Source organism: Saccopteryx leptura, chromosome X, assembly GCF_036850995.1.
Source record: "Saccopteryx leptura isolate mSacLep1 chromosome X, mSacLep1_pri_phased_curated, whole genome shotgun sequence".
Taxonomy (NCBI): domain Eukaryota; kingdom Metazoa; phylum Chordata; class Mammalia; order Chiroptera; family Emballonuridae; genus Saccopteryx; species Saccopteryx leptura.
Window position 1 is genome coordinate 82,744,467 of NC_089516.1, and position 27,662 is coordinate 82,772,128.

General features: G+C 41.5%; 1 protein-coding gene across 2 annotated transcripts; it reads right to left on the reverse strand.

Moving 5' to 3' along the window:
• Positions 1-26,740, reverse strand: SRPX2 (sushi repeat containing protein X-linked 2). 2 transcript variants are annotated; one of them, XM_066356329.1, is made up of 11 exons: positions 26,454-26,740; positions 24,593-24,810; positions 18,755-18,835; positions 9,763-9,954; positions 7,510-7,686; positions 7,085-7,211; positions 6,828-6,949; positions 5,344-5,523; positions 4,862-4,995; positions 1,887-2,008; positions 1-795 (listed from the first exon to the last, which is right to left on the reverse strand). In XM_066356329.1, exons 2-11 carry the CDS (start codon positions 24,672-24,674, stop codon positions 615-617), a joined length of 1,398 nt encoding a protein of 465 aa, XP_066212426.1. In that variant the 5' UTR covers positions 24,675-24,810; positions 26,454-26,740; the 3' UTR covers positions 1-614. The 2 variants fall into 2 exon arrangements, with proteins under 2 accessions (XP_066212426.1, XP_066212428.1); XM_066356331.1 differs by lacking the exon at positions 24,593-24,810.
• Between the last annotated feature and the right edge of the window lie 922 nt (positions 26,741-27,662).

The following is a 27,662-nucleotide window of genomic DNA, read 5'->3' on the forward strand; positions in this document are numbered from 1 at the left end:
TATCCTGATTGCAGGTTGTCTGGTCTCACCAGGTTTCCTCTTCAAACCTGGCAGTCCATTGAATTCAGGTGGTCCTTTAAAAAATATGTTATAACGTGTTGCAGCACAGCCTCAAACTTGTTCCAAAGTTCTAATTGAAATCTTTATGTATATTTGATAATCGCCAAATATAGCAAGGAGTCACAAAGAATAGTGGCTTATAAAATAGCCATACAATATTATGTATTGCTGACTAATGTCAAAAAAACAAACAAAAACAAAAAATCAGGCAGTTAGGAATGAATTTAGGATTTACTTATCTGGGAGACTTTGGAGAGCTGGGAGAGGCCCAGGTTAGGAAAGGAAGACATTTTACAACCAACCCACTTCCCAGCACCTCTCCTTAGTCCCTACCTAGCTTCTTATGCTCCTCCAGTGCTACCTCAAGCAGGGGAACAATTGCTGAGGGGAACAATTACATAGTCCTAAAAAGCTGCCTAGAAATTGGTGAACCTCACTTACCTCAGAGTCCTATCCCTAGAATTGTGGGAAACCATTTCCTCCTTCTATTAGGCCCCAGTTTTTGCCAACTAGGGAAGCTTTCCCCTTGACCTCAACCATGCCCTGGCTCAAGTTCACTCGCATACATCCCTTTGTTCCCGGCGCTGGGTCAGCTCCTGATTACTCAGTAGGTAGTCATCAATGAATGTGAAGATTTCCTCTGGGGCGACAGGTTCCACATAGCGTTCCCGGTCAATCCCCTGTTTGTCAATCAACACCATGTTGAAGTAGGAGCGAGTGAGGCGCTGGAATTGCCTAAAGAGAGGAGCCCAGGTAGGTGTGAGATCTTGTGTCGGTGCCATTCCACTAGGCTCCACTACTCTCTGACCTTTCACAACTCTACTGATGGACTAGTTCCTTCCCCACTATCTATCTAACTCAAGCCACTTTGTTTTTCTCAGCTCACACCCTAGACTACTGCCCTTGTATGTTTAGCTTTCCTAAGTTGTTCCTTCCTCATCCCAGATGGAGAAGCTACATAATTACCAGGCTGAGCTTCCTTCATAGGCCCCCTTATGCAGGGCTACCACATATAACTCTGCAGGCTGCATGCTATAACTCTTGGGAGTACCAGTCACATACACTATGATATGACTGGTGTTTTTTAGAGTTGAGCTGAGTGTATCTGCACAACCATATATGGAAGTTCTGAGGTCGATCAATATTACCTGGTCAACTTTTCAATCTGTAGCTGTCTATCTGTAGCTTCAAGTCCACAGTCTCCTTCCTTTGAATGCTTCTCAGTCTCTCCCCTACCTGGGACTGAATCTTTCTGTCCCTACTGAGATGAGACCTAGAGGCAGGTAGAGAGTATCTAAAGCAGAGTAGTGATGGCTTTATTGGCTCTGAGTATATGTGAAAGCGTTGGAAGCGTTATAATGAATAGAGAATGAGAAAAGTTTATTTCTACTACCCGTCACCTATACTCTGTTCTTCCCCCAGGGGCAGATAGGTATGATTCATATTTTACTACCTCATAGAGGTTAAATGCAAAGAGATGAGGTCATGCGGCAACAAGATCAGAAGCCTATTTGAGTCATGTTTGGTTCTGTGTCTCAGCCCTATCTCTACTTCAGAGTCATGTGAAGTGCCTTATTTTTTTTTAAAAAAAAGCACAGCAGCTGAGTTGACATTGGAATAGGGCCTGGTCATCTGTATTTTGAGCCGACCCTCAATTTGATTCTGATGTCCTGCCATTCTCTGGTCTTAACTAATGTACCCAAAGAGTTCAAACACAAGTAGTGCCCCAAGAGAGTAGTGTAGCTGATTCTCCCATAATCTTCCTGTTATCAGTGTTTCACCTAGGATTTCTACCCACTCCTTCCCTGTGGACCTCCAGCCTGGACCTGAGTTCCTCGATGATGTTGGCTAACAGCTGTTGCTCCTTGATGCGCCCCACTTCATGAGGTGGCTGCCCCACCAGCTCGATAATGGTCACGTGCCTCAGGTCCAGTCCGCAGGTGGATTGCTGGAAGAGGAGAGAACGTTTTGTGGAATAGGCTCTCAGACTCAAAGCTAAGACTATTTAGCTGATTCTTCCTGGGATTATTTTGAGACAGTGTGGGAAAGGAAAGGCTTCTCTCATCCGTCACATGATAGGGTCTACAACCTCTTCTGTCTGTCATTCCTGATGTACTTGCCCTAACAGTGTTTCTTTTTATTCTAATGAAGTGTATGAAACTGGTTATAATGTGTGAGGTAGAAAAGAGAAATGCAATTTATGAACTGCAGGAAGATAAACCCTACTTGCTTGGTTTTACATAGGTTTTAAACTATGTAGACTCTTCTTTTTTTTTTTTTTTTTTGTATTTTTCTGAAGCTGGAAATGGGGAGAAACAGTCAGACAGACTCCCGCATGCGCCCGACCGGGATCCACCCAGCACGCCCACCAGGGGCGACGCTCTGCCCACCAGGGGGCGATGCTCTGCCCCTCCAGGGCATCACTCTGCCACGACCAGAGCCACTCTAGCGCCTGGGGCAGAGGCCAAGGAGCCATCCCCAGCGCCCCGGCCATCTTTGCTGCAATGGAGCCCTGGCTGCGGGAGTGGAAGAGAGAGACCGAGAGGAAGGAGGGGGGGGGGTGGAGAAGCAAATGGGCGCTTCTCCTGTGTGCCCTGGCCAGCAATCGAACCCGGGTCCCCCGCACGCCAGGCCGACGCTCTACCGCTGAGCCAACTGGCCAGGGCCTAGACTCTTCTTTAAATTGAGATACTAATTGATATATAACATTAATTTCAGGTACAGAACATAATCATTCGATATTTGTATATATTATGAAATGATCACTATGATAATTCTAGTTAACACCCACCACCATACATAATTATAAATTTTTTTGTCTTAATGAGAACTGTTAAGATCTACTCTCTTAGCAACTTTCAAATATATAATACAGTATTATTAACTATAGTCACCATGCTGTACATTATATAGCTAGGACTTACTTACATTACAATTGGGAGCTACATAGGTCCTTTATAGAGAGCTATTGTGATATGATAATAATGACTATTATTTACTGAATACCTAATGCTTTGCAGGCATAATCTAATTTAATCCTCAAATACCCTCAGCAAAGCAGGTAGTATTCTTATTCTGTAGAGGAAATATAACTTGCCCAAATTTGCTTGGCAATAAAGTGCTGAGACAAGATTTAAACTTAGGGCTGCCACTGACTATCCAAGTGTGTGCTCCTTACCCACTAGGCTACAATCTCTGTCTCCAGGATCTCTTCAAAATAGTACTAGTGTTCTTTTCATTAACTTTTGTTGCGTTCCTCACACTATGCAGGACGCTGTGTAATCCTTCCCTGGCTCTTTGTCCTGCATTGTCCTGTAGGGTTATCTCTGAGCTAGTTACCTGAGCTGAGGTTTAAAACCTCACTGAACACTCTCTGGTGCCCAATCCCTTATCTAATATGTGGGCTACTCCTCTAGTCCTGACCGTCAGAGTCACTGTCCTCTTGGCTGGCTCTAGTTCTTGTTCTTGCCTTCTGTTCAAGCTGAGGTGTTGCCTTTGTTTGCATTTTTTATTATCTATCTATCTATCTATCTATCTATCTATCTATCTATCTATCTATTTATTTATTTTTATGGGGGTCACTGGTGGAACAAAGTCCTTTTTGGTCTAAATACTCAAGGTTATGTTTTTGATAAAGATGCTTCCATCATGGGCCTCTGAATATTAACTTGGCAACTTGTAAACTCAACCTTTAGAAACTCTTAAATAGCTTTTTATTTATTTTTATTTTTTAAACAACCTGGATATCCAGTCTCCTTTGCAGCTCCTCAGAGCTGGTTCTCTTAGTCTTGTCATGATACCTTGAGTTGTCTTCAAGAACCTAGTCTAGTTTTTTGATAAGTCTCAGTAGTCATATCTATTCTGTGCTATCCCACCTTTCCTTCTCCACAAGTGGCTTTGGCTAGGTATCTCATAGTGCATTAAAAATCACCATGCAGCACCCTGATTTTACTTTGAAATATCACAATACTTTTCCACAAGTAGAGGTTAAAAGCACAGATCCTGGAATCAGACTGCTTGGGTTCAGTCCTGGATCAGTCACTTACTAGCTAGTAATTTTGGGCAAATCTTTAACCTCTTTATGCCTCTGTTTCTTTACCTTAAAATGGGAATAGTAATAGTACCTATCTCTTAAGTGTTGTTTTGAGAATTAAATAAATATGTGTAAAGCATATACTTATGTAACATTTACCATTTAAGTATTTGTTAATGTTATTAATCCTTGAAAACATAAACATAATTTAACCCCAACATTTACATTGATCACACCTATTTTACAAGGCTTGTTACAGTGTTCTCTGCCATGCTTTCTTTCCCCTCCTTCATCAAGCCTCTTGCAAGTCACACCCATTATTTCAGTGTCTTCTCCCTCTTTTTAGTAAAATTACAGCAGTTTTTTCCTTTTTATTGAATTTGTTGGTGTGAGCCTGGCTAACAAAATTGTACAAGTTTCAGGTGCACAATTCTACAACATGCCATCTCTACACTGTATTGTGTGGACACCATCTCAAGTCAAGTCTTCGTCCATCATCATTTATTTCCCATACACTCTCCCTCACTTCTCCTCTACCTCTGGCTAATCACCACACTGTTGTCTATGTCCAAAAACATAGAAGTTTAAAAAATGTGCTAAATTTGTCTAGAGTAAAACTGATCAAATGTTATCCACAAAGAATTTGAGAAAGTAGGGTTTGTGTTGCAGAAAGAACAACTCTTTGATTTGGAAAAGGTAAGGGAGTAATGGGTTGGGGTTAGGGGGTATATAAAGGTGCTAAACCCTAATAAGGGGAGTGGGTCTCACCTGTAGCATAGAGAGCTGCATTTTGTAATATCGGTTGGAGGGATCAGGAGCTGAGATGATGAGGAGGCGTTGTTTTTCATAGAACTGATCCAGAAGTCCAGCAGCCGAGTTGACATTGACATTAATCTTCATAGCTAGGCCAGAAGCAGATGGCCAGTTAAAGTATGAACGTCTCTTCCATCCCAGCATGGGTCACAGCACCTTGGGAACTTCCAATCTTTCAGGTTAAGCCTCTTTGGTTGTTTCTCCCTTTCCTTGCGGCAAACCCTGAAGGAACACTTGGAGATTTAAAACACTTTGCCTTGGAGTAAGACTATTCTGAAGGAAAACACTGGCCCTTAAAATAAACACATCTTAGAACCCCTCCCCCCATTCCCACATCATATACATTACTATTTAACCCCTGTGCCATGCACAGTGTAGATCCTCCAAAGTAGCCCTGATCAATATATCCATTCTCCCCATTCCCTGGTTTCACTCACGAACACAGATGGGTGGTGATCCTGACCACTGGCGGCTGGACTGGCAGACCCGGGAGGAGGTCCCTTGGCGCTCATAACCTCCATCACAGTGGTATTCACAGGTAGCACCATAGTTGTCCCCCACTGAACTGCAGGTGAGGTAGCCATGCTGTGGTGCTTTCAGAGTTGGGCAGCGTCTCACTGTCAGGGAAGGGTTCAAGTTAAGGGCTATGGTATCTCTCTCTCTCTCTTTTAATGTCTGTAGTGTTATTTATTTATTTTTTAGATTTTTTTGTTTATTCATTTTTAGAAAGCAAGAAGGGGGGAGGAGCAGGAAGCATCAATTCCCATATGTGCCGTGACCGGACAAGCCCTGGGTTTTGAACTGATGACCTCAGCATTCCAGGCCGATGCTTTATCTGCTGTGCCACTACAGGATGGCAATGGTATCTTTATTAGAGAAAAAAGATTGAGAGGGTGCCGATGCTGGGTTTTCTAAATCAGAACTAGGACCATCAGAATTTCATGTTTCCAATGGCCAGAGATAGAACCAGAATTTTCTTTTCTTAAGGCACTAAATCTGAAATGTAGACAAAGGTGTTCATAAAATCTGAAAGTGCAGCTAAGTGTGTATATGTCCTCAAAAGACTTTATTAATCTGTAAAATAAATATTGCATTTTTTGTTTTCAGACTTTGTGGACACCCTAAATAAAGATGACCACCTTATAAAATTACTTTTAATATTAAAAATAAAGAGGAGGAGACTTATATATCCATTATTTGGAGAAGTGTTAAGCAAAATATATTCTTAGAGGTAGATTATTATGGTGTCATTAAAACTATTTCTGAAGAATTTTTAAAGAACATGGGAAAATTATTTGTGTTATAATGAAAAGTTAAAAAGGGTGATCTAAGATTGAATAGACGGTATGATCTCAAATATATATATATATCTTATATATATATATATTTAAAGCATGTGTAGATAATAAAACTAGAAAAAAAATAGCAAAAGATTGACAACAATTGCCTCTGGATGATAGGATAATAGATTTTTTCTTTTGTATATTTCTTTATTTCCCAAGTGTTCAAAAGTGAATTATATTTATAATGAAAAAAGCAAAACAAAACAATACAACACTAAACAAAGAGGAAGGATCAGGCAGGCAACACTACAGATTTCAGCTGAGGGAAAAGACTGAGAATGAAGGTTGATTAAATTTGAGATTAAAAGGTCAAGAAAAGAAATAAATACAGAGTACCTTGGTGAATTTTATCTAGATTGAAGTGCATGAGAAAATCCTGTTGGGGAGTCAGGGTCTCTGAAACATGTATGAGCACAATGCCATGCAGGTTTCCTGGGTGACCCTTTTTAGTGAACTTTTATCCCTCTCCCAATCTAAATAAGTTGTATATCTCAGACATAGAGAGGAGAGGGTTGTGGTGAGCATCTGGGCAGAGCAGAAATAATGAACAATGTGGAGATAGGAGGCTTCTTTCTGACCTTGTACTTTCACAATGAACTTGCAACTGGCCCGGTTGTAGGCTCGGTCATAGGCAGTGTAACGAATCACATGCTCTCCTTCCGGAAAGTGAGAACCAGGCTCAGGGCCCCGAAGTATCACCCTACATGGGACAGAGTGAAAGAATCACTGAGGAAAAAGACCCTTAGAATCAGGGATTGGGGCACATCATCCTTGTATCATCAGCCAGAGAGCCTGGGTAAAGTTGTTGAGAGGCATAGGGACATCTTTTACTCACCTGGTGATGGCCCCATCAGCAGAATCTTTCACCAAAGGTGGGTCCCAGTATACTCGAGCAGTCAGTTTCTCTGGTTCTGCCATCTTCTCACGTGAGTGAGGACAACGGATCTTGGGGGGATCTATGTCTGCCAAGGTCAGAAATCAGGTGCTGCCTTGTGGGCCCCAGCCTTCCCTGGAGGGAACCCATAGAAGCAATACTACATCACTGGGTAGGTAAAAGATGCACTCAATATCCAAGATACTCAATGAACCTGAGATAGAAGGCCCAGCTGCAGAGAAAGCAATCACTTTTTAAGCATTGCTCAGAGTACCACTCTCATAGCAAGCAGGGATGCCTTTGGCAGTAAGGATTCCACATCTTTTGTGGACACAATAGCAGGGTGACTTTTTGTAGCAGCACAACTGGGAGTGACCAACATTTACCTACACATACAGGCTCGCCTCCACTCCACTGCCCATCTTCCATGCAGATTCTACTGCGGTCACCTTCCAGGTGGTAGCCACTGGAACAGCTGTAGTCACAACGGGAATCAAGAAGCACTCCATTTGTGCAGGTGTAGGTGCCACTCGTAATGAATGGCAATGCATGGCATCTCATTTCTAAGAAAAAAAAACCAGGTAGCAAGCTCAGTGGCCTGTGGGACTATCTGGAGGGGATGCCTGAGCATCTAGCATAGGGAGAGCCACATCAGAGATATCATGAAATACAGAAAACCCTACCCCAAACTTCCCTTACATTTTTGTGCCTAATTGCTTTTTTTTTTTTTTTATCCCAATTGCCTTTTTGTTTTTATATTATAAGGCACAGTAGTGCTGGGGGGGGGGGGGGGCTTCTAACATAAGTAAATTACTTGTCTAACATGTACATGGCCTTGAGAATCACACCTGAGTTTAGTTCCCAGCTCCACCCCTTACAAGCTCTCTGACTTGAGCAAATTAACTCATCTCTTTGAGTCTCAGTGTTTTTACCACTAAAATGTGGATACTTCATAGAACTTTTGTGAATATTAAAATGGACGATGCATATTAACCTCTGGACTAATTTTGGGTCTCAGCTGCTATTAGTTTTCATCTCTTGTTCCTCAAATGTTAGATATCTTTGAGCAAATGCAAAGCTCCTTTTTGAGTATAAATTTGGTGTTGCCACAAGTACTCCTCAGCTGAGGTTCACATGTGAAAGAAGGCTGGCCCTTTGTCCAGGTGAGAATACCAATCAGGCCAGCATCTGGAGGGCCAACTTTGGTGGTACTTGATTTGAGAGGAATCCATGCACTTTAGATACCCCATGTGCCAGAAGTGGAGACTGATGCCATGAATTGATTGTGAGCTTGTGCTCACCAAAGTCTAGTTTGAGATACCTGATACTTGAAGGAAGTGGGCAAGCCATATTCCTTTATCTTGTCTAAGTTTTAACCCTGCATAAGTTCAACTATTGCAGCTTTGCATAAAGATTCTATAAGTGATGTTTATTTTGCTTCTTGGTCAAACCAGACATGAAGATTATTGCCTTTTATATTTTCTAGTCTTTCATGCAGAAATTACCTCCTTTAAATCTGGGCCAAGAAATAAGGCTTGTCTTTTCGGATGAATTCGTTTTCTTAGTATTATATGACAGTGAAAATGATACATCCAAAGTGATTACCTGTTTGTCTCTTATGTGGAAAGGCAAAGCCAGATTCAATGTTCAAATATAGTAATCAACTCATTCTAGGAACCTGGAAATATGTAAATCTCCAGTTTTTTCACCGGTTTTATGTTCATTTATAGACATATTTTTTAAAATTTTATGAGGTCAATTCAAATTTATTTTGAAAACAATGGGATCTAAGGCCTAAAAAAAATTAATTACAGTCATTTAGAGGGTATGGTAGCTTCCCTATTTTTGTGTATCAAGCTTTTCCTCTCCTCCACAGCATCTTTTCTTTCCAACACAATTTCTCTCTGAATGCTTAGCTCTCTGTGTCAGGTCACACTGCATTCATGAACACACATTTGTGTTTCTATCGCATTAGTCTATAAGCTGCCTGGGGGTGACTGAGGAATTGAGTAAGCTCCTGAAGAAACCAACACAGGGCCCTTCACTCAGGGATGCTCTACAAATGACATTCCGAGATAGGCATATGGACAGACAGAACTCAGTTACTAAAAAATGGTAGGCTGTAGAGTTTGAATAAGAGATAGGGATTTGGACACCAAGTGGGACATCATTTGGAAGGTGTCACCCCCACATTCTAGCCTAAAGATTCTTTATTACTTTCTGAAGAAAATAAAGACTCATAACTTCACTGTCAAGGCCTTATAAGGTCTTAGGCCAGGAAGTATAGCAGTTTGTCACAAGCAGAAAGGCATCTGAGATCACTCATCTTTGCGAGCTCTGGAAGAAGGCCCAGGTTCACATTAGGCCCTAGGCCCAGGTCTTACATACACTCATTGGTTGCCCAAGCCAGAAGAGCTGGTTGCTACTTAAATGCTCATATTACTTGGGCAATAACCACAGAAAGAGGAAATGAGCTAGAATGTTAGGATGAAGAAAAGTCATTTTGGGCACTTGTGGAAAATTCTCAATTTGCACTTTACAAGGCAGAGTAACACCTCCAGGCATACACCCGCAGTGGCTGGTTGGCTGGCTAGCCTCTCTCACATACACACGTCAGCATCTTTACACACACCACTTACGCCTGCAATAGGCAGTTCCAGACCAGCGGCGGCTTCGCAGGCATTGCACCGACCTTTGTCCAATCAGTCGAAAGCCCCGGTCACAGGAGATCTCACAACGAGTGCCCAGGCTGCTGTAGTAATTCCCTCCCCTTGGTGAGTAGCATGTGGCTTCTCCATCTTGGATATTTAATGTATAACACCATCGGGGGACTGTAGCAATAGAAGAAAAGTAAGCTAGAAGTACAGTAATTAAGACAGTGTATTGGTGAAAGGACAGACACAATGGAACAGAAAAAAGAGCCAAGATTCACACAAATATGTCGAAATGATTTTTTTACAAAGATGCAAAAAGCAATTAAATGGAGAAAAGATAGCCATTTGGACATAGTTGTTGCTGAAGCAACTGAACTTCCATAGGGAAGAAGAAGGAGAAGGGGAAGGGGAAGGAGAAGCAGAAGAAGCAGGAGAAGAAGAAGAAGAAGAAGAAGAAGAAGAAGAAGAAGAAGAAGAAGAAGAAGAAGAAGAAGAAGAAGAAGAAGAGGAGGAGGAGGAGGAGGAGGAAGAGGAGGAGGAGGAGGAGGAGGAGGAGGAGGAGGAGAAGGAGAAGGAGAAAGAGAAGAAGGAGGAGGGGAGGAGGAGGAAGAAGGAGAAGAAGAAGAAGAGAAGGAAGAAGGAGGAAGGAGAAGAATAAGAAGAGGAGGAGGAAGAAGAGAAGAAGTTCACCCTAAGTCTCACACCTTATATAAAAATGAATTCAAAATGAGCCATGGATTTAAATGTAAAAAAGTAAAATTATAAAAATGTATTTAAGAAATAGAAGAAAATCTCTAGGATGTCGAGCTAAGAGGTCTTTGACATGACACCAAAAGCACAATTAATAAAAAAAATTGATAAATTTAACCTTGTCAAAATTAAAAACTTTGGTTCTGCGAAAAATACTGTTAATATATAAAAGACAAACTACAAACTGAGAGAAAATATCTGCAAACCACACACCCACCTAAGGACTAGTATCTAGAACAGTGGTCCCCAACCCCTGGGCCGCAGACTGGTACTGGTCCGTAGGCCATTTGATACCAGTCCGCAGAGAAAGAATAAATAATTTACATTATTTCTGTTTTATTTATTTATTTATTTATTTATTTATTTATTTATTTATTTATTTATTTATTTAGAGAGGAGAGAGAAAGGGAGAGAGAGAGACAGAGAGAGAAGGTGGGGAGGAGCTGGAAGCATCAACTCCCATATGTGCCTTGACCAGGCAAGCCCAGGGTTTCGAACTGGCGACCTCAGCATTTCCAGGTCGATGCTTTATCCACTGTGCCACCACAGGTCAGGCATTTTCTGTTTTATTTATATTTAAGTCTGAACGATGTTTTATTTTTAAAAAATGACCAGATTCCCTCTGTTACATCCGTCTAAGACTCACTCTTGACGCTTGTCTCAGTCACGTGATACATTTATCTGTCCCACCCTAAAGGCCGGTCCATGAAAATATTTTCTGACATTAAACCGGCCCATGGCCCAAAAAAGGTTGGGGACCACTGATCTAGAATATATAAAGTCCTCTTAAAACTCAACAGTAAAAAAAAAAGCAAACACTTCAGTTAGAACATGAACAAAAGTCCTGAACAGACATAGCCCTGAAGATGATATACTCATGGCAAATAAGTACATGAAAAGACATTCAGTATCAGTATCATAAGTCACTAGAGAAATTCAAATTAAAACCACAACAAAATACTACTTTATACTTATCAGGATGTAGAAATTAAAAAAAAAAACACCTGGAAAAACCAAGTGCTGGTGAGGATGGACAGAAACTGGAACTCATACATTCCTGGGGGGCATTCAAAGTGAGACAAGCCACTTTGGAAAATATTTTTTGGTAGTTTCTTATAAAAGTAAACATACAGTTGCCATTCAACTCTGCAATTCCACTTTAGGTATTTACCTAAGTGAAATAAAAACCTGCATTCATAAAAAATCCTGAATGCAAATGTTTAAAGTATCTCTAGTATAATTATAATTGCCAAAGCTAGCACCAATTCACAAGTCCTGTGGGTGAATGGTTAAACTGTTGTTTATCCATAGAAAAGTAGGACGTGCTGACACGTGCAACAACATGGATGAATCCTCAATGAAGTTTGTGAAGTGAAACAAGGCAGACTCAAAAAGCTGCGTACTGCAGGATTCCATTTATATAACATTCTGATATGGCAAAAATATAGGGCCAGATCAATGGTTTCCAGAGATCAGGGGTAGAGGTTCAGTATAACCTCAAAGTTATTGATGTGATGGAGATGTTTGGTACTGTAGTGGTGGTTACATAACTATGCATACGTCAAAACTCACTCAGCTCTGCACCAAAAAGAGTGAATTTCACAGTAGGTACATTTAAAATATTTTTTAAACCTCATACAAAGATGGAAGCTAGAATGAGAAAAGGAATGCAATATCAAAGAAGATTGCTTTAAAATGATAGTCCAATCCCAGTTCAGTACTGAGCACAAAGACTAATAGAGCCATTAAATCATAAAAGTATCATAAAGTCACCTCATTTTATACACAATAGAAATGACTCCTCAGTGCATTCTGATTTTAAAGGGATGCTTATAAACAAGCAGAGGACTACCTGTCCAAGGATGCATACACAGAAGACACAGATCTGTTAGTCTGAGGTTGGGAAAGCTAACACCCCGTGGGAGCTCACTGAGTTCTCAAATTCTAAGGAACAAAAACAAGGGGACTTCGAAAAAAAAAATTGTATCAGGAGTTAAAGGAATAAAGAAAGGCTGGAGCCCCTGCTTGAAGGCAGCTTGAGAATGAAAACTGATGACAGTTAGAAAACTGTCCTTCCAGCAACAATACCCTTGTGGCTTTCAGCATTATTTTGAATCTGTGGTTGTGACACAAGGTTGCCATTTGGAGACACCATCTGCAAATTACACAAAGTGCAAAGCACTACAGTTACAGAGCTGTTGATTATGAGATCACAACACATATCACAAAGACTTTATATGGCAGGCTAGAATCTCTAATCACTCCTGTCTTATTTCTCTTCTACACTCTGTCAAGGAAAATACGCATCAGATTGGAATAGATAGAACAGACAAACATAGTAAAAGGAAATATACAACTAAGGATAAATACTGAGACAGTAGAGAAGGCCTAGCTATTGTAAATAAGTTCAAATTTCTTGGCCCAGAAGAGTCCTGGTATAAAGAAAATATGTTGGGAAGCTGGAAAAGAACAAAAACATTGTCACAATTTTCTTTTTCCCCAGATTTATTGAGGGATAATTGACAAACAAAACTATATATTTAAGGTGTATAACATGATATTCCTTCAACTACAGTTAACATTCAATATTATTCTATAATAATTTCAGGTGTACAGCATAGGGGATAGACATTTATTTCATTTATTTAATGATATGTCTAATAACCCCTAAAAAGTCTAATAACCACCTGGCACTATACATACAGTATTATCAACTATAATGACCGTGCTGAACATTAGATCCCCAGAAGGAAGAAGGAGGAAGCCTCTGGGAACCGCAGCCTAGTGAGACTGACAGCACTGACAGCATAGTAGTTTAGAATATTTAAGCACAGGCTTATGAGCAGTTAGAAAGAGAAGCGCTGATCCTCAGGTGGCCTCAAGAACAAGTCATTCAAGACTGACCTTACTTCTTTTTTGGGCATGGTCACCAGACTGGTAGCAGTTACTTTGTGCTAGGCACCATGCTTTATATTTTTGTTTTCAAATCTATCATCTCAAATAGTTCTTTCAACATCCCTGTGCAGTAGGAAGATGTTTATCCCAATCTTGCTGGCGAGGAACTAACTTACCCATGTTCTAGCAAGCAAGTGGCAGAGATTTGAACCCAAGCTTTGTATGGCTCTGAAACCCACATTTTTTTCTGATCACAATATCTGCCACTGTAGCATGTTAGGTTGCTATTTTATTTTATTTTATTTTATTTTTTATTTATTTATTTTTTTAGATTTTTTTATTTATTCATTTTTATTAGAGAGAGAGGGGAGAGAGAGAGAGAGAGGGAGAGATAGAGAAAGAACAGGGGGAGGAGCAGGAATCATCAACTCCCATATGTGCCTTGACCAGGCAAGCCCAGGGATTTGAACCAGCGACCTCAGCATTCCAGGTCGACGCTTTACCCACTGCGCCACCACAGGTCAGGCCTAGGTTGCTATTTTAAATATACATTTACATTTTTGAATAGGTGATATAAATATATGGTTCAAAATCCAGAAAGTAGAAAATGTTACACAGTAGTCTCTTGTCCATCCTATTCCAATATATACTGCTAGCTACTTGGTCCCCCCATAAAGAACCACTGTTAATAGTTTATGTATATAAAGCAAATCTTTCTACAGATTCTTATTTTTCCCTCTTTTTTTAACATTTAGAGTAGCATATTATGCCCATTGTTCCCACCAATGCTTTTTTAAAAATAAACTTCATGTGTTTTATAGATATTCCCATATCACTACAAGCATGCAATTTACTTAAATAACATCTTTAAAATATATATCACAGTGACTGTCATCTAAAGGTGTTTGTCTGAGGTCAAAGAGCTGGAAGGTGGAGGAGCTGGCTTGAACTCAGGCCTCTGATATGTGTAGCCAGTAACCTATCACTTTTCAGTGATTATAAAGGAAACAAAGTGCTTACAACAGGGTTAAAAGGGCCTTCTCTGTGATTATCTTCAGATAACCCTGGCAGAGTTACCAGCTTGCCCAGGGCTGAAACAATCCTCAAGGAAAGTGACAGCCCAGAGCACTGAGGACAGACTTCAGAGAAGGAATTATGACTCCAAGCTAGGAGTCAGGATAGGGGAATGAAAGAAATTTCAAGATGAATGAAAATGGCACCAAGCTACATTGGCAGTAGAATTATAATTGTTTTTTTACTGGTTATTTTTTCTTAAAAAAATCTTTCTTAAAACACTGGGTTACATCTTTGATGAAAGAAATAGAATGACCATGGTTTTGGAGTCAGGCAGATTTAGATTTAAATTCCTGCTCTGCCACCTCTGAGCTCTGTGACTCTCTAAATTTAACTTCCCTGAACTTAGTTTCCTGATCTGTAAAATGAGGATAACAAATCAGTTTCATAGAGCTGTTTTGAGAATGAAGTGAAATTATGTATGTAAACTACATCTTGCCCTAGGAATGATATTCCTGAAATCAGTGTCTGGGTTTGAGCCACCGACTGATCCTGCTTCAAGCAACAGCACCTAGAGACACCATCCCCAAACTGCAGAAAGTCTCTTAAACACTACAGTCATAAAGTTGGGATTATGAAGTCACAAAGACTTCACAAGGGAGGCTGGGACCTCAGACTGTACTTTCCCAGCTACCGTTCCCCCCCATCACTCAATTAGTTTTATGCCCTGAGAGTAATCCCAAAGAAAGCCAGGAGGCACTTGATCCCAAGGCCAAAAGACTGCCATATGGCTTATACTTTTCTAAGGGGTATTATACAAATTTTAAAATAACCAATGAGGTAGGTTAGTATTAATCACAGAATTGCCAGACCTCTTGAAAGTACTTTCTGTATCTGTTGCTTTATTCTATTCACTTATCCCATTTACAGTCTCCTATAATCTGGCTTCTGCTCCCAGGATGCCAAACAGCCAGTAAACATGTTTTGAGATTTGAATTTTACATACTTCTGAGGGTATATCATACATGGCTCCTTCTGTTAAATAGGTAACTATTCAATATTTTGTTAAAAGTAATAAAAAGTAAACCAATGAGGCAGTGTATAATGAATGTCAAATGAGTGTTCCAGACAGTAAATACTTATTTCAGAAGAGGTGCATAGTAGGTACTCAATGAATATTTACTGAATAAATGAATAAAATAATGAATGGATGAGGAAAAGCTCAGTGTGGACTAAAGCAGTCATGGAAAAGAACACAGTTTTACTAAGCTGGTGGAAGCAATAATTTCATGTTGTCATGTGAGAAGAAGGGGTAATGTGTTGCCAGGTCGGACAGCTAGACTGAGGCTAAGTTCTGTCAGAAATGGTCACAGTGGCCCAATAGGTTTGAAGGAGAAAAACATGAACCAGAGACTCCAGTTAGGAAGCAACTGACATTACCCATGTGTGACATAATAAAAGTTTTAATCCATGGATCAATAAAGAATTTACATTTCTTGGTGGATGACTACTGAGAGGTGATGAGGAAAGAGGGCTATTAAAGGGGGCTAGTTAATATGCAATTGACATTTCTTTAATTAGATATTTTCCCCATTGATTGATTGATTAAGAGAGAGAGAGAGAGAGAAAGGGAGGGGAAGAGAGAGAGAGAGAGAGAGAGAGAGAGAGAGAGAAGCATCAACTTGCTGTTCTACTTAGTTGCTCCATTTAGTTGTGTACTCACTGATTGCTTCTCATAGGTGCCCTGGCTGAGGACTGAACCCACAACCTCGGTTTGCTAGAATGATGCTTTCTTTACTGAGCCACCCAGCCAGGGCTCCATTGAGTTAATTTTAAGAGAATGATGGTACCATTATCAAAAGTGGGAAGGTCATCTGGTAGATAGTTTTTCAGGGAAGATGAAAGAATTTGGTTTTAGATGATCTCCAAATGGAAGTGTCCAGCAACAGTTGGAAATTGTAGTCCAGGAGCTCAGGAGAGAGGCCAGGGTTGCCCAAAGTTCAGATCCATGCTTCATTCTCTCTTTTGTCACTACTAGAGAGCCCATCTCCCTTCTTGGCTTCAACTATGATCAGAATAGTGGAGTGTCATGGAACACTAAGAAGGGGAACTGAGAAGAGAGAGACATGCTCCCTGCTGCTGAGAGACTGGGGAGGCTGAAGCTCAAAAAAGAGCCATAGGATTTGGGCTTTGGGATAGAATTGTGATCCTTAAAGCATGTTGTTTAAGCATAGAGATATGTGGAAACAGACTATATGGAGTTTAGGAATTAGTGTGATAGAGAGGGAGTAGGTATGGACCATTTGGCAGTGAGAAGAAGATAGGTAGAATATATCAGAGAGGAGCATATTGAAGCCAAAAGTTCTGATCATTTCTTGATTGAACATATTTTCTCAAGGGTTACCATTTACCTTCTTGCCAAATAGAATGTTTACAACACCCTCAGTCTGTCTCTGCAGTATTTGACAGCATAGATCTCTTATCCCTTCCCCTTCCTTAAAACTCTGTTCTCCTGTGGCTTCTGTAATATAATAGATATTATCTTGATATCTTTCTACATGGCTGGTCATGTCTCTTTTTCCCTTTTTGGATCCTGACCTTGGCCCTCTGCTCCTTCAGACAGCTCATCCATCTAAACTCATGACCCACAAAGCTCCATCTTTTCACTTCCCATAGACTATAGGGCATTTTCACCAGACCAGTTTTCTTTTTTATCCCTAACTTTCTGAGAAAGACCTTACAGTTCACCCAGGTATTCAGATGGGATGCCTTCAGACATCCTTTTGTTTCTTAGCCTCTGCTACATCAAAGTTGAACCAAGTTTTGCCATCTCTTTCTTTGAAACATCTCTGGGAGTTGTCCTTACTCTCCATTTCTTTGCCACTACCCTGAGTCATCTCTAACCAACATTACTGTTACTGATACCTGGAGAATCTCCCTGACCCAGGCTCTATATGTCTTGAACCCCTACTTTCTGTACACAATAATGAAGTTAATATTCTGAAATTACCATTTACCATTTTACTCTCATGCGTAAGTAAACACATATGCTGGCTCCTTATAACTCAGAGCACAACAGCTAAACCCTTCTGTATGGCTTGCAAAGCATAGAAACAAATAATCATAAAAATGTAAGGGATATTAGATATCACCTGGTTTTAACTTTCCTTCTAGTATAAGAATAGCTATTCAGTATGCTTCACAGGGAGTCCCCCTACTGTTCCTTAGAAGTGTCTGTAGATCATGATCTTTTCCTAATTTGGTCTCACTCTTTATATTCAACCTTCTTTTCTTTTCTTTCTTTCTTTCTTTCTTTCTTTCTTTCTTTCTTTCTTTCTTTCTTTCTTTCTTTCTTTCTTTCTTTTTTACTGAATTTTATTCAGTGAGAGGAGGGGAGGCAGAGACAGACTCCCGCATGTGCCCCAAATGTGACCCACCCAGCAAGCCCACTAGGGAGCGATGCTCTGCCCATCTGGGGCATTGCTCTGTTTCTCAGCAACTGAGCTCTTCTCAGTGCCTGAGGCCAAGGCTACGGAACCATCCTCAGTGCCTGGGGCCAACTTGCTCTAATAGAGCTATGGCTGCAGGAGGGGAAGAGAGGGAGAAGCAAGATGGGGAAGGGTAGAGAAGCAGATGGGCACCTCTCCTGTGTGCCCCGACAGGGAATCGAAGCCAGGACAACCTCATGCTGGGCCAATGCTCTACCACTGAGGCAACTGGCCAGGGCCTCAACCTTATTTTCTACTACTTCCTACACACCCCATCTTTTCCAGTCAGACGGTTTCTTCCTAGCTCCTTCCTCTAAGAGATTTGTTCTTACCTCTGTGGCCATCTGCTTTTCTGAAAGTCTTCCCTTCCCCTTTCCAGTTCTCAAAATCCACCCATCATTCAAGATATACTCTAAACGTTATATTTCACGACCCTTTCCCTGACTTCTTTTTCTTAACTCCAATTGCATTTACTGCTACCACATAGTTTCATACTTAACTTGCTCTACATGTGCTAATTTTATTGTCCCCTCACTAATCCCTCATCCAGCAGAATGTAACCTCCTTGGGGGTCACCAGTTTTTGTATCATCCACAGGCTCACATTGCACAGGATTAGGCTCACAGGAGGTACTCAATTAATACTTAATGGTTAACAATAGTTGGGCAACCTTAGTGCTAGAGAGGTGAAATCACACAGCAAGTCAGTAACTAAGTTCATGATTGGAAATCACAGCCCCTGATTCCTTGAACTTCATTTTTGGCACATATGAGCCAAGTTGAATGAGGATAGTTCAGGGAGGGCCTAGGCCTTAGTCCAGAAGAGATTACCTCGGTAGTCTAGGGCAGGAACCTGTGGGACTTCTTCAGCATAAACTTCATTGTAGCTTTCATCTGGATAGTAGCCAGAACCTACAATAAATAAGACATCAAGATGACATACTGACTTCTCACTGAAATCCTTAACAATCTTTCCTCCTTTCAATTTGGTTTCTTCCTGAGACCATGGCACTCCATGGGTGATAAGTCAGGTGGATATTCAGTGGGGGAAGATCTGCCTTGTAAATCAGCAGAACTATTGTGAGCAAACCTCAACACCTCAGATGCATAAAGGGGGAGCTTGTGAGGTGGGGTAAGGGGAATTGGTAGCACTAGAAGCCTCCATTCAAAAAAGAAAACAACCTTCTTGACTATCTGCCAATCCTACCAATCTAGACTATAAACGACCCATTTCTTTAATGCAAGACACAAGTCTTGGTGAGCTGCTGATGACCAAGCTCTGAGGTTAGACAGCTGTCCCAGGTAGGAGGGAAAAATAGAGCCTGGGTAAACAGTCTTCCCACTAGTGACAAGCCTGCTCACAGTCCTCTGAAGGAAACGATTCCTCAAAATCCCACCTGCCCACAGGGAACCAGCCTTGTGTCACCTGTTTGCGATTGCTAAGGGTGGCATGCCAAGGCAAAGAGTGCTCAAAAGGCAAGGGGAAATGAAAATAGTTTCACTTCCTGAGTGGTTTATCCTGGTTTGGAGGAAAAACAAACAGAGAGTCCTCTGGAGAAGTTTCCGGTTCCTCTAACCAGCAGGAGCTCTATCAGGGAGTTGATGAACTAGAGAACATTCCCAGTCTACTGCTATTCCGTTAAGTGGCCCAGACCTGCAGGAAGGTCTGCAAATGTCTGGAAAACTAAACAGAGTGTTCCACCAGACGGCAGGAAATCAGTCATGAACACAAACTAATTGGAATACAACTTGGTCCTTTCCGGAATGAAGTTTCAGGAAGTCCTCCTTTCAGCCTCCCTGAGCCCTAATGCACGCACAGGAATTAAACAGCCAGCCGTGCTGGAGTTAGAAGACAATTCCTCACTTCCAGGACAGGGCTGGGTTTTAGTGCTGGAGCCCTTTCGCCTGTGTAAACACTCAGACCACAAGCATGTCTGCCTCCTCTCTGGAAAAAAGCCTAGGGCCCCTACACTAAAGGGTGGAGCAAAGAGCTAGAGGATGAAGCTCCTCTGTTCCCTACAGACAGGAATGAATCAAATTGAAAGTTTGCCTTATGAAATCATGTCCTTGTTGGTTTACTCTCATTCCAGAGGAAAGACTTTATTTTTTCTCTTTCCCTTGACTTTTTCTGTTTTCGCATTTCAGTTCTTCTGGCTTCCCTTTTCTCCCTCAGGTTTGCCTTCTCTTTTCCCATATGGGAGGTTTCTTTGTGGAGGGCAGAATTCTTGTCAGCTGTTTCAGTTTAGCATTAGCCTCAAAGCTTTACAGCTCCTGTAAACAGGAGGCCAGATGTGTTTGATTTTTAGAGCTTGGTTGTGAAGAAATGGCCAGCAGAGAGCAAGCCTCTGTTTACCAGAAGAGCAAACAGGCATGACAGAGACCTATGGCTAGATAACAACAACAACACCAATAATGACTGCTAACATCACTCAGCACATTATTTGTGTTCAGCTTGTTACATGTGTTATCTCATTATGTCATCCTAACATCTCAGTGAGGTCAACATCTTTATTTCTCTCTAAACTTGCAGGGGTCCCCAAACTTTTTACACAGGGGGCCAGTTCACTGTCCCTCAGACCGTTGGGGGGCCGCCACATACAGTGCTCCTCTCACTGACCACCAGTGAAAGAGGTGCCCCTTTCCGGAAGTGCGGCGGGAGCTGTATAAATGGTTTCAGGAGGCCACATGTGGCCCGCGGGCAGTAGTTTGGGGATGCCTGCAAGTATAGATGAGGAAACAGGCTTCTAGGAGTGGAGAAGCCCAAGTCTCCCAGCTAGCAAGGAGTAAAGTGAACATTCCAGCCCAGGGCTGTTAGACCCACTCAATACCAAACTCAGACACTCCACTAATGATGGCAGTAGGGGATGATTCCCAGCCAGGGCACACAGGAGAAGCACCCATCTGCTTCTCCACCCTTCCCCCCTCTCCTTTATCTCTCTCTTCCCCTCCTGCAGCCAAGGCTCCATAGGAGCAAAGTTGGCCCGGACACTGAGGATGGCTCCATGGTCTCTGCCTCAGGCGCTAAAATGGCACCGGTTGCAACAGAGCAATGCCCCAGATGGGCAGAGCATTGCCCCCCAGTGGGCATGCTGGGTGGATCCCGGTTGGGCACATATGGGAGTCTGTCTCTCTGCCTCCCTGCTTTTCACTTCAGAAAAATCCAAAAAAAAAAAAAAATGGTGGCAGTAGGGGAGAACTTTGGACAATGTCCAGCAGGGCTAAAAATCCAAAATCTTTTCTTTGCAATCCAAATTTTTTACTTTGTGTGGGTGGGATTTAAAGCCACCAAGCATTTTACATCATTCTAGAATTACAGAGGATGTGGAAAAGCTGAGGGAACGACTCAGCCAGATAATTACAGTCTCCATCAGGGTGCAGAGGTAGCTGCACCAGTGCCAAGTTCGCTTTGTGATGGGAATGGGCTTAAGCTACATTACTACTTTAAACCTTCCCATTTCCCCTCTCTGACTCTCTCTGGGTATTTTATTAAAATATTAGGATACTTAAATGAGATAAAGAAAGTATAGGGATACCCTTTCCACATTGTATCTACTTGTCCCTCTTTAGTCCTGAGAGAAAGGTTTGGGCAGCATTCCTCAGTGGTTACTGTGAGGTCTGATGCTGGGTTCCTCCAACTTCCATAGCATAGTCAGAACTTCTAAGCACTGCTCTTCATGAAGGTATGGTTAGAAATGTAACTGACAGTTGAGACTATTTTCAGATCCACATTAATGCTTGGCTTATAATAGCAAACATGGTCTGACTTCCTGAATGGCACAGATAACTGAATATACACCTTTAACCCACTGTTTGCATTATTTATATTCTTTTTTTATTTTTTGGTTTTTTCTGATTTACTTATTTCACTCCATATAATGTTATCAAGATCCCACCATTTTGTTGTAAATGATCCGATGTCATCATTTCTTATGGCTGAGTAGTATACTTTAGTGCAGGGGTCTCAAACTCAACTCAGCATGTGGGCCGCAGAGCAAGATCACAGCCGTTCAGTGGGTCGCACTAGGTCTACAAAAGGCAACTGTTATGCAACACTTTTCAGTGTCACAAAACGACCAGAAACTGTAGTTCATGGATTAGTCTGTGGGCTGCACAAAATTGTTTGGCGGGCCACATGGGGCCCGCGGCCCGCGAGTTTGAGACCCCTGCTTTAGTTTATATGTGCCACATCTTCTTTATCCAGTCTTCTCTCTATATATATTTTTACAGTGATTAAGGCCTTTAAGCAAACTCTTGGCCAATACAACAAGAATCCATAAAAGAGTAGTGTCCTTAACATGTTCACCAAGTCCAAGTTGGCACCAACACCATTCCAAATTCCTGCGAATGCAACCCAACCCCAGTTCAGTCCGTTAGGAGCTGTCACAAGGAGCAGAAGTCCAGAAAAAGTCCACATCCAGGAAAAGTCCACATTGTTTATATTCTTAACTCTTCCCAACTATTGCTGATTATTCCTGGGTCCTTTTACTAATTATCTCTGACTCCACACTTGGCTTTCCTTGTGCCTCTCCCACTTGGGAACAAAGCTATAGCTGGGAATGAAACAGAGCTGGATAGAAATGGTCAATATATACAGTGTGTCTGTAAAGTCATGGTGCATTTTTGACCGGTCACAGGAAAGCAACAGAAGATGATTTGAAATCTGCACCAAATAAAAGGAAAACCCTCCCAGTTTCTGTAGGATGATGTGGCAGCATGTGTGCATGCACAGATGATGACGTAACACCATGTATACAGTGGAGCAGCCCATGGCCATGCCAGTCGAGATGTGGACAGTAGAGAGGAAAGTTCAGTGTGTTCTGTGGCTCGCTAAATTAGAATCTGTGACCAAAGTGCAACGTGAATATCGGCGCCTTTATAACTAAATGCCATCACATAGGAATTACATTACTGGGTGGGATAAGCAGTTGAAGGAAACTGGCAGTTTGGTGGAGAAACCCCGTTCTGGTAGGCCATCAGTCAATGACAAGTCTGTAGAGGCTATACGGGATAGCTACCTAAGGAGCCCTAAAAAATCTGTGCATGAGCCCACATCGAACTGCACTGAATAGATATGAAATTGAGAGAGTTTTCCTTTTATTTGGTGCAGACTTCACATTTCTATCGTCTTTTGTTGTTTTCCTGTGACCGGTCAAAAGTGCACCATGACTTTACAAACACACTGTATAGCGAATGAATGAACAGATCAATGGAGCAAGCTCAGACAGCTGAGCTAGCAATGTGGGGGGAGGATTATTGAACTATTTCCAGATTTCTCTCATCATGTAGCCTCCTAAGAAGAGACTAGGGCAGAACGAGTGGGTTTGCACGGCTGTCAGAGATCTTGCAGCCTGGGCTCTTTAAAAAGAGTGGTGACCTTGGTGATTCTTATAAAGTAAGAGTGCCACCTTTGTAAACAGCCCTTAGAGTACATTAGGTGAATCTACATTTTAAAATAAAACTGCCCTTTTCTCAAGATTTCATAGTTCAGGCTTCTATCCTGCAAAAGGTAAAGGCCTTTGTATTCCATGAGGTTTCTTACAGGTGTTCAATATTGGGCTTTCAGCCATCTAATCTTCACTCCCTAAGTCCTATGGTCTTTGGATGGATTTTGGCCTTACGCGCTTGAACTGAAGTTTGGGAAGGTTGGAGAGGATGGCTCCTTTAACCTCAAACAGTGTACACTCTGCCAAGGGCTTGACTTGCATTTCTTCATCTCAATGTCAGGCCTTGTGCTTCACCCCCTACAAAGCCAAGTTAAGCCAAAGAGGGAAAGAAGTTTGCATATTTGTTTGAAAGCTTCATACAGCTGTTCCAGACAAACAGAGTTATTGCCAAAGGCCTCCACCAAGAGCCCATGGCATGTGGAAAATTTTAGCTGCAATTACTGTGGCTGTGATGGAAGTAGTTTGTTATTTACTCATCTCTGGATGTTTTCCCAATTCCATTGGTTGGGCCTGTCTCCTTCCCTTACTCCCCCCAACATGCAGCCCCCGTGAGGGTAGACACTGCAGGCCACAGAATATTCTTAGTACTTGGAATGCCAGCTGGGCCCAATCTAAAACCTCTGTCTGCCCCCTCATTATCTTTCCATCATTTCTCCCCCTCCCCTTTTCCCTCTCCTCACTGAGTCTGTTCTCTTCAGCTCCCTGTGTCTCTAGGGGCAAAGTATGAAACATTCAGGAGGATAAAAATCTCCATCCCTTATGAAATAACAAGCCAGAAAAAGCTAGGGTATTTATGTTTGAGAGAATGTGATCTGTATTGTCATTAACACCTTTGGTAGGAAGGGGCTATAAAAACCTCATCCTATAAATTAAGGTCTAGGGGTGAGAGAGAGAGAAGGAGGGAAAGAGAGAGGAAGAGATAAAGAGAGGGAGGAAAGGAGGATGCTAAGTGCCGAAGTAGGTGAGACAATGGCCTCAAAAGCCATGTGATCCAACTTTCTCATTTTTAGTTGGTATAGCCTGTTTTCAAATTATCTTGTTAGTTTGACTCAAAATCCTTCCTTGGTAGCCTTTTGTAATGCTTAACCATCTTTGTTACTGAGAATAGTCCTTCCTGGTACCTAATTTAAGTGTCTCTCATTGCAATCTAACACTTCCTTTCTTTGAGACTTGGTCTCAGTCCTGCCCTCTCTGGAAATAATGGGCCACAGCTCCTAAAACTTACCTGCGTACCATGTTGGTGTCACTGCTGGAGCAAGGAAGAGCAGCAGAGAGAGTGCTCCTCTTTGGGTTATTTGAACAGCCATCCTTTTAAGGGTTAGGGATTATTAGGGAGACAAGAATAGAAATAGGTGGCCAAAAGTACCAGGACAAAGGAAAACAACTTTCATAAATCAGCCATCAATGAACTTTCAAAAGTGTGAGGAAGCAGAAATGTGGGATCTGCAAGGAAGAAGAGAGATTTTAAAATTAATGAATGCCTTTTATATCATCCCCTTTTTGAAAGGATCATCCACTTTATAGAATAACAAGACTCTATTTGTTATTTATGGGTTTTTTATTCCCAGAAGAAATAGGATGTAAAACAGTTAATTCTCAGTTGGCCCTGGTGAGATCAGACACAATGTTCCATTGTCCAAGTTATAGAGAGGGACACTGAGGTAACAACACCAGGAAAGATCAACATAAAGTCATATTTAATCAAGATAAAATCATGTGATCTAAAGGCTACCAGTTGATGGTTTCATCCATTTAACTGGTATTTCCTAACCACTAATCTGGGAAAGCATTAGACTGTACGGATTAAACTTGAACACTGTGGTTATACAGATCTGAATATGTATCCAATTCTGTCTCTATTAGATATGGGGCCTTAGGCAAACTCCTTAACTTCTCTGAGCCTCAGTTTCTTCATCAATAAAATAAGAATTACAGTATCTATTTTATAGAATAGATTATAGCTTGGCACATAGGGAAACAATCAATATATATTAGTCATTATTACCAACTTTTTATTGGACAGCACTGGATGTCTCCTATCCTTAGTGACTATACTCTGGCTATATTCTTAGCTTTGGTTTTTAAAACTTAGTGGTTGGGTAGTGGCTTCTGGTTTTTGAGTCCAGCCTAACCTTCTAGTTTTACCCTCTGTTGAGCCAGCAAGAAGGCTGAGGTACGTGAGGAGGGGGTGAACAAGCTCTAACTGCCCTCTCATTTCCTGTCCTGTCCTCACTCGAAAAGGATTAAAGTTTTGTGGTTCCCAGTAGGCAAATACCTAATAAATGACAGTATTAAAACTGCTGCCTATTGGTATAAACTGGCCACTGGACTTTTCAGCAAGCAATATTCACTCATACTTTCAATGAAATGCCATGTTTATAGGAGGAGTCAGTGCCCGAAATCGAGAAACAAAGAGATGGCAGATTCTGGCCAGAGACCCCAAGGGACATGAAAAGGTCAAGAATGGCACATTCATTTTTCAACTTATTGCTACTTGACTTCGGACTTTGTCTAGACACTGGAAAAGAAGCAGGATAGAGAAAAAATGAGAACAAGTGAGGGAGGCAAAAAAAAGAAATATAGAAAGATGTGAGAAGGAAGATAAAAAGAAAAGTAATGTGCCGGAGCTGAAGGAAAGAGGTAAAAGCAGAAAAAGGGAACAAAAGAACGAGAAAGAGGAGTTTAAAGAGCAATTCAGAAAAATGAGCAGCTAGATGAACTAATCACTGAACCTGCCTCCCACATGCAGCCTCAGTCCAATTCCTTGGTTCAGGAACGAGGACTTTCCTTTCCAGACCCAGTGCTTTGAGACTGGGACCATGTCCCTGCCCACCCCCTCCACAATTTCAGATTGAAACCTTGACTCACTGGAGTCAGCCATCCCTCTGCTGAGCACTAGGAAGGTGGTGGGAGCCTGTGTCTGCAGCCAGGTCACAGCTCAAATGAAAAGCAGCATATGATACAATTTCATAAAATAATTTCTTTCTCCCCCTTCACCCCCAGCCAGGTTTCCCAAGTCATAGATCTTGTTACCTTCAATGGTTGTGAAGTAGGAATAGTGTAGTATAGAGGGGTTAAGATCTTACCTGTTTTATGGGTTTTGTGCTCTCTTTTTCTCTCCTTGTTCTCTTTCTCCTTCCTCTCTGCTTCTCTCATCAGTTGAAAAAACTTCTACTTTAACATTCCTAGAACGAGTGGCTCCTTGTCTGTCCGGGCCTCTGGGATTCTGTTAAAACTGCCCAGATGTTAGGACATCAGCATCTGCCAAAGTTTCCTTAAAGCTATATTAGCCCCCAAGCTATAGCTGTTTCTCCCTCAGAGAAGGGTCTGAAAGAGGTTGGGGAGAAGGAACACAAGGATTAGACGAACTTGGTCTGTCTGCTGCAGGACAGGGGAAAGCAAATGGTGCTGGCCCCACGCCCATGCTTATAGTAATGACTAACAGAGGCTGGCTAAAAGGCCTCCCGAGAGATGTGGCGCACTGTAGAATACATCTTTTTATGACTTAGCATGGCATCAAGATTGAATGAAAAAGAACTTCCCGAGAAGAGAAGAACATAGCTGACTCTGACATACCCTGAAAAGTTTTCCTGTAATTCCTTACACTCCTCCTCTCCGAGTTGCCTTGCTGTCCATATGTACAGGGTCAGACACACTTTGAAATCTTAGCACCGATTACCTAACTTGTATGGACTTCAGTTTCTGATAAGATTATGTTGTCTGCAAAAATATCATGTACTTCTTGTCTGAAGAATAAAGACTTATTTCCTGTATTAAGAGTGAAGGGAAAACATACTTAGAGAGGCTTTAGCTGAAGGCTGTTTTAGTAAATCAGATGATCTGTGCATGGCAAGCTATAGCTATTGCTAAGCTGTTTTCCAGTGACCTCTGATGGAGAAGTATGTTTCTTTTTACTAAGTAACCTTTCTTTTTTTTTTTTTTTTTTTTAGTGTCTGATAAAGAGACTATTCTACCACAGAGCAAGCCAAGTCCTTCTATTCTTCTTCCCCTCAGACTTGACATTTCCATCCTTGAAAAATCAGTGGTTGTAGAAATATTTTAAACTGCAGTAACAAGGGTTTCCTCCCTGTGTGAGCAAGCAAACTGGTAAGCCCTTTCCAGTTATGAAGAGAAGAATTGTGCTAAGATAACAAAAAGTTTAGTAGTGAACCTATTTTATTTCCAATCCATCAATCATAAATATATATTGAGTGTTTACCATGTATGCAACAATGATAGTGGTATGAAAAAGCTAAAGATATATTGGACCCATTTATTCAGCAAATTTATCAAGC

Excerpts from the sequence above, each read along its gene's own strand:
- SRPX2 (XM_066356329.1), bottom strand. The coding sequence starts at position 24,674 with ATGGCTGTTCAAATAACCCAAAGAGGAGCACTCTCTCTGCTGCTCTTC. Across the intron at positions 6,950-7,084 it reads GCTGATGGGGCCATCACCAG|GGTGATACTTCGGGGCCCTG; the intron begins GTGAGTAAAAGA and ends TGTCCCATGTAG. Across the intron at positions 796-1,886 it reads AACATCATCGAGGAACTCAG|GCAATTCCAGCGCCTCACTC; the intron begins GTCCAGGCTGGA and ends TCCTCTCTTTAG.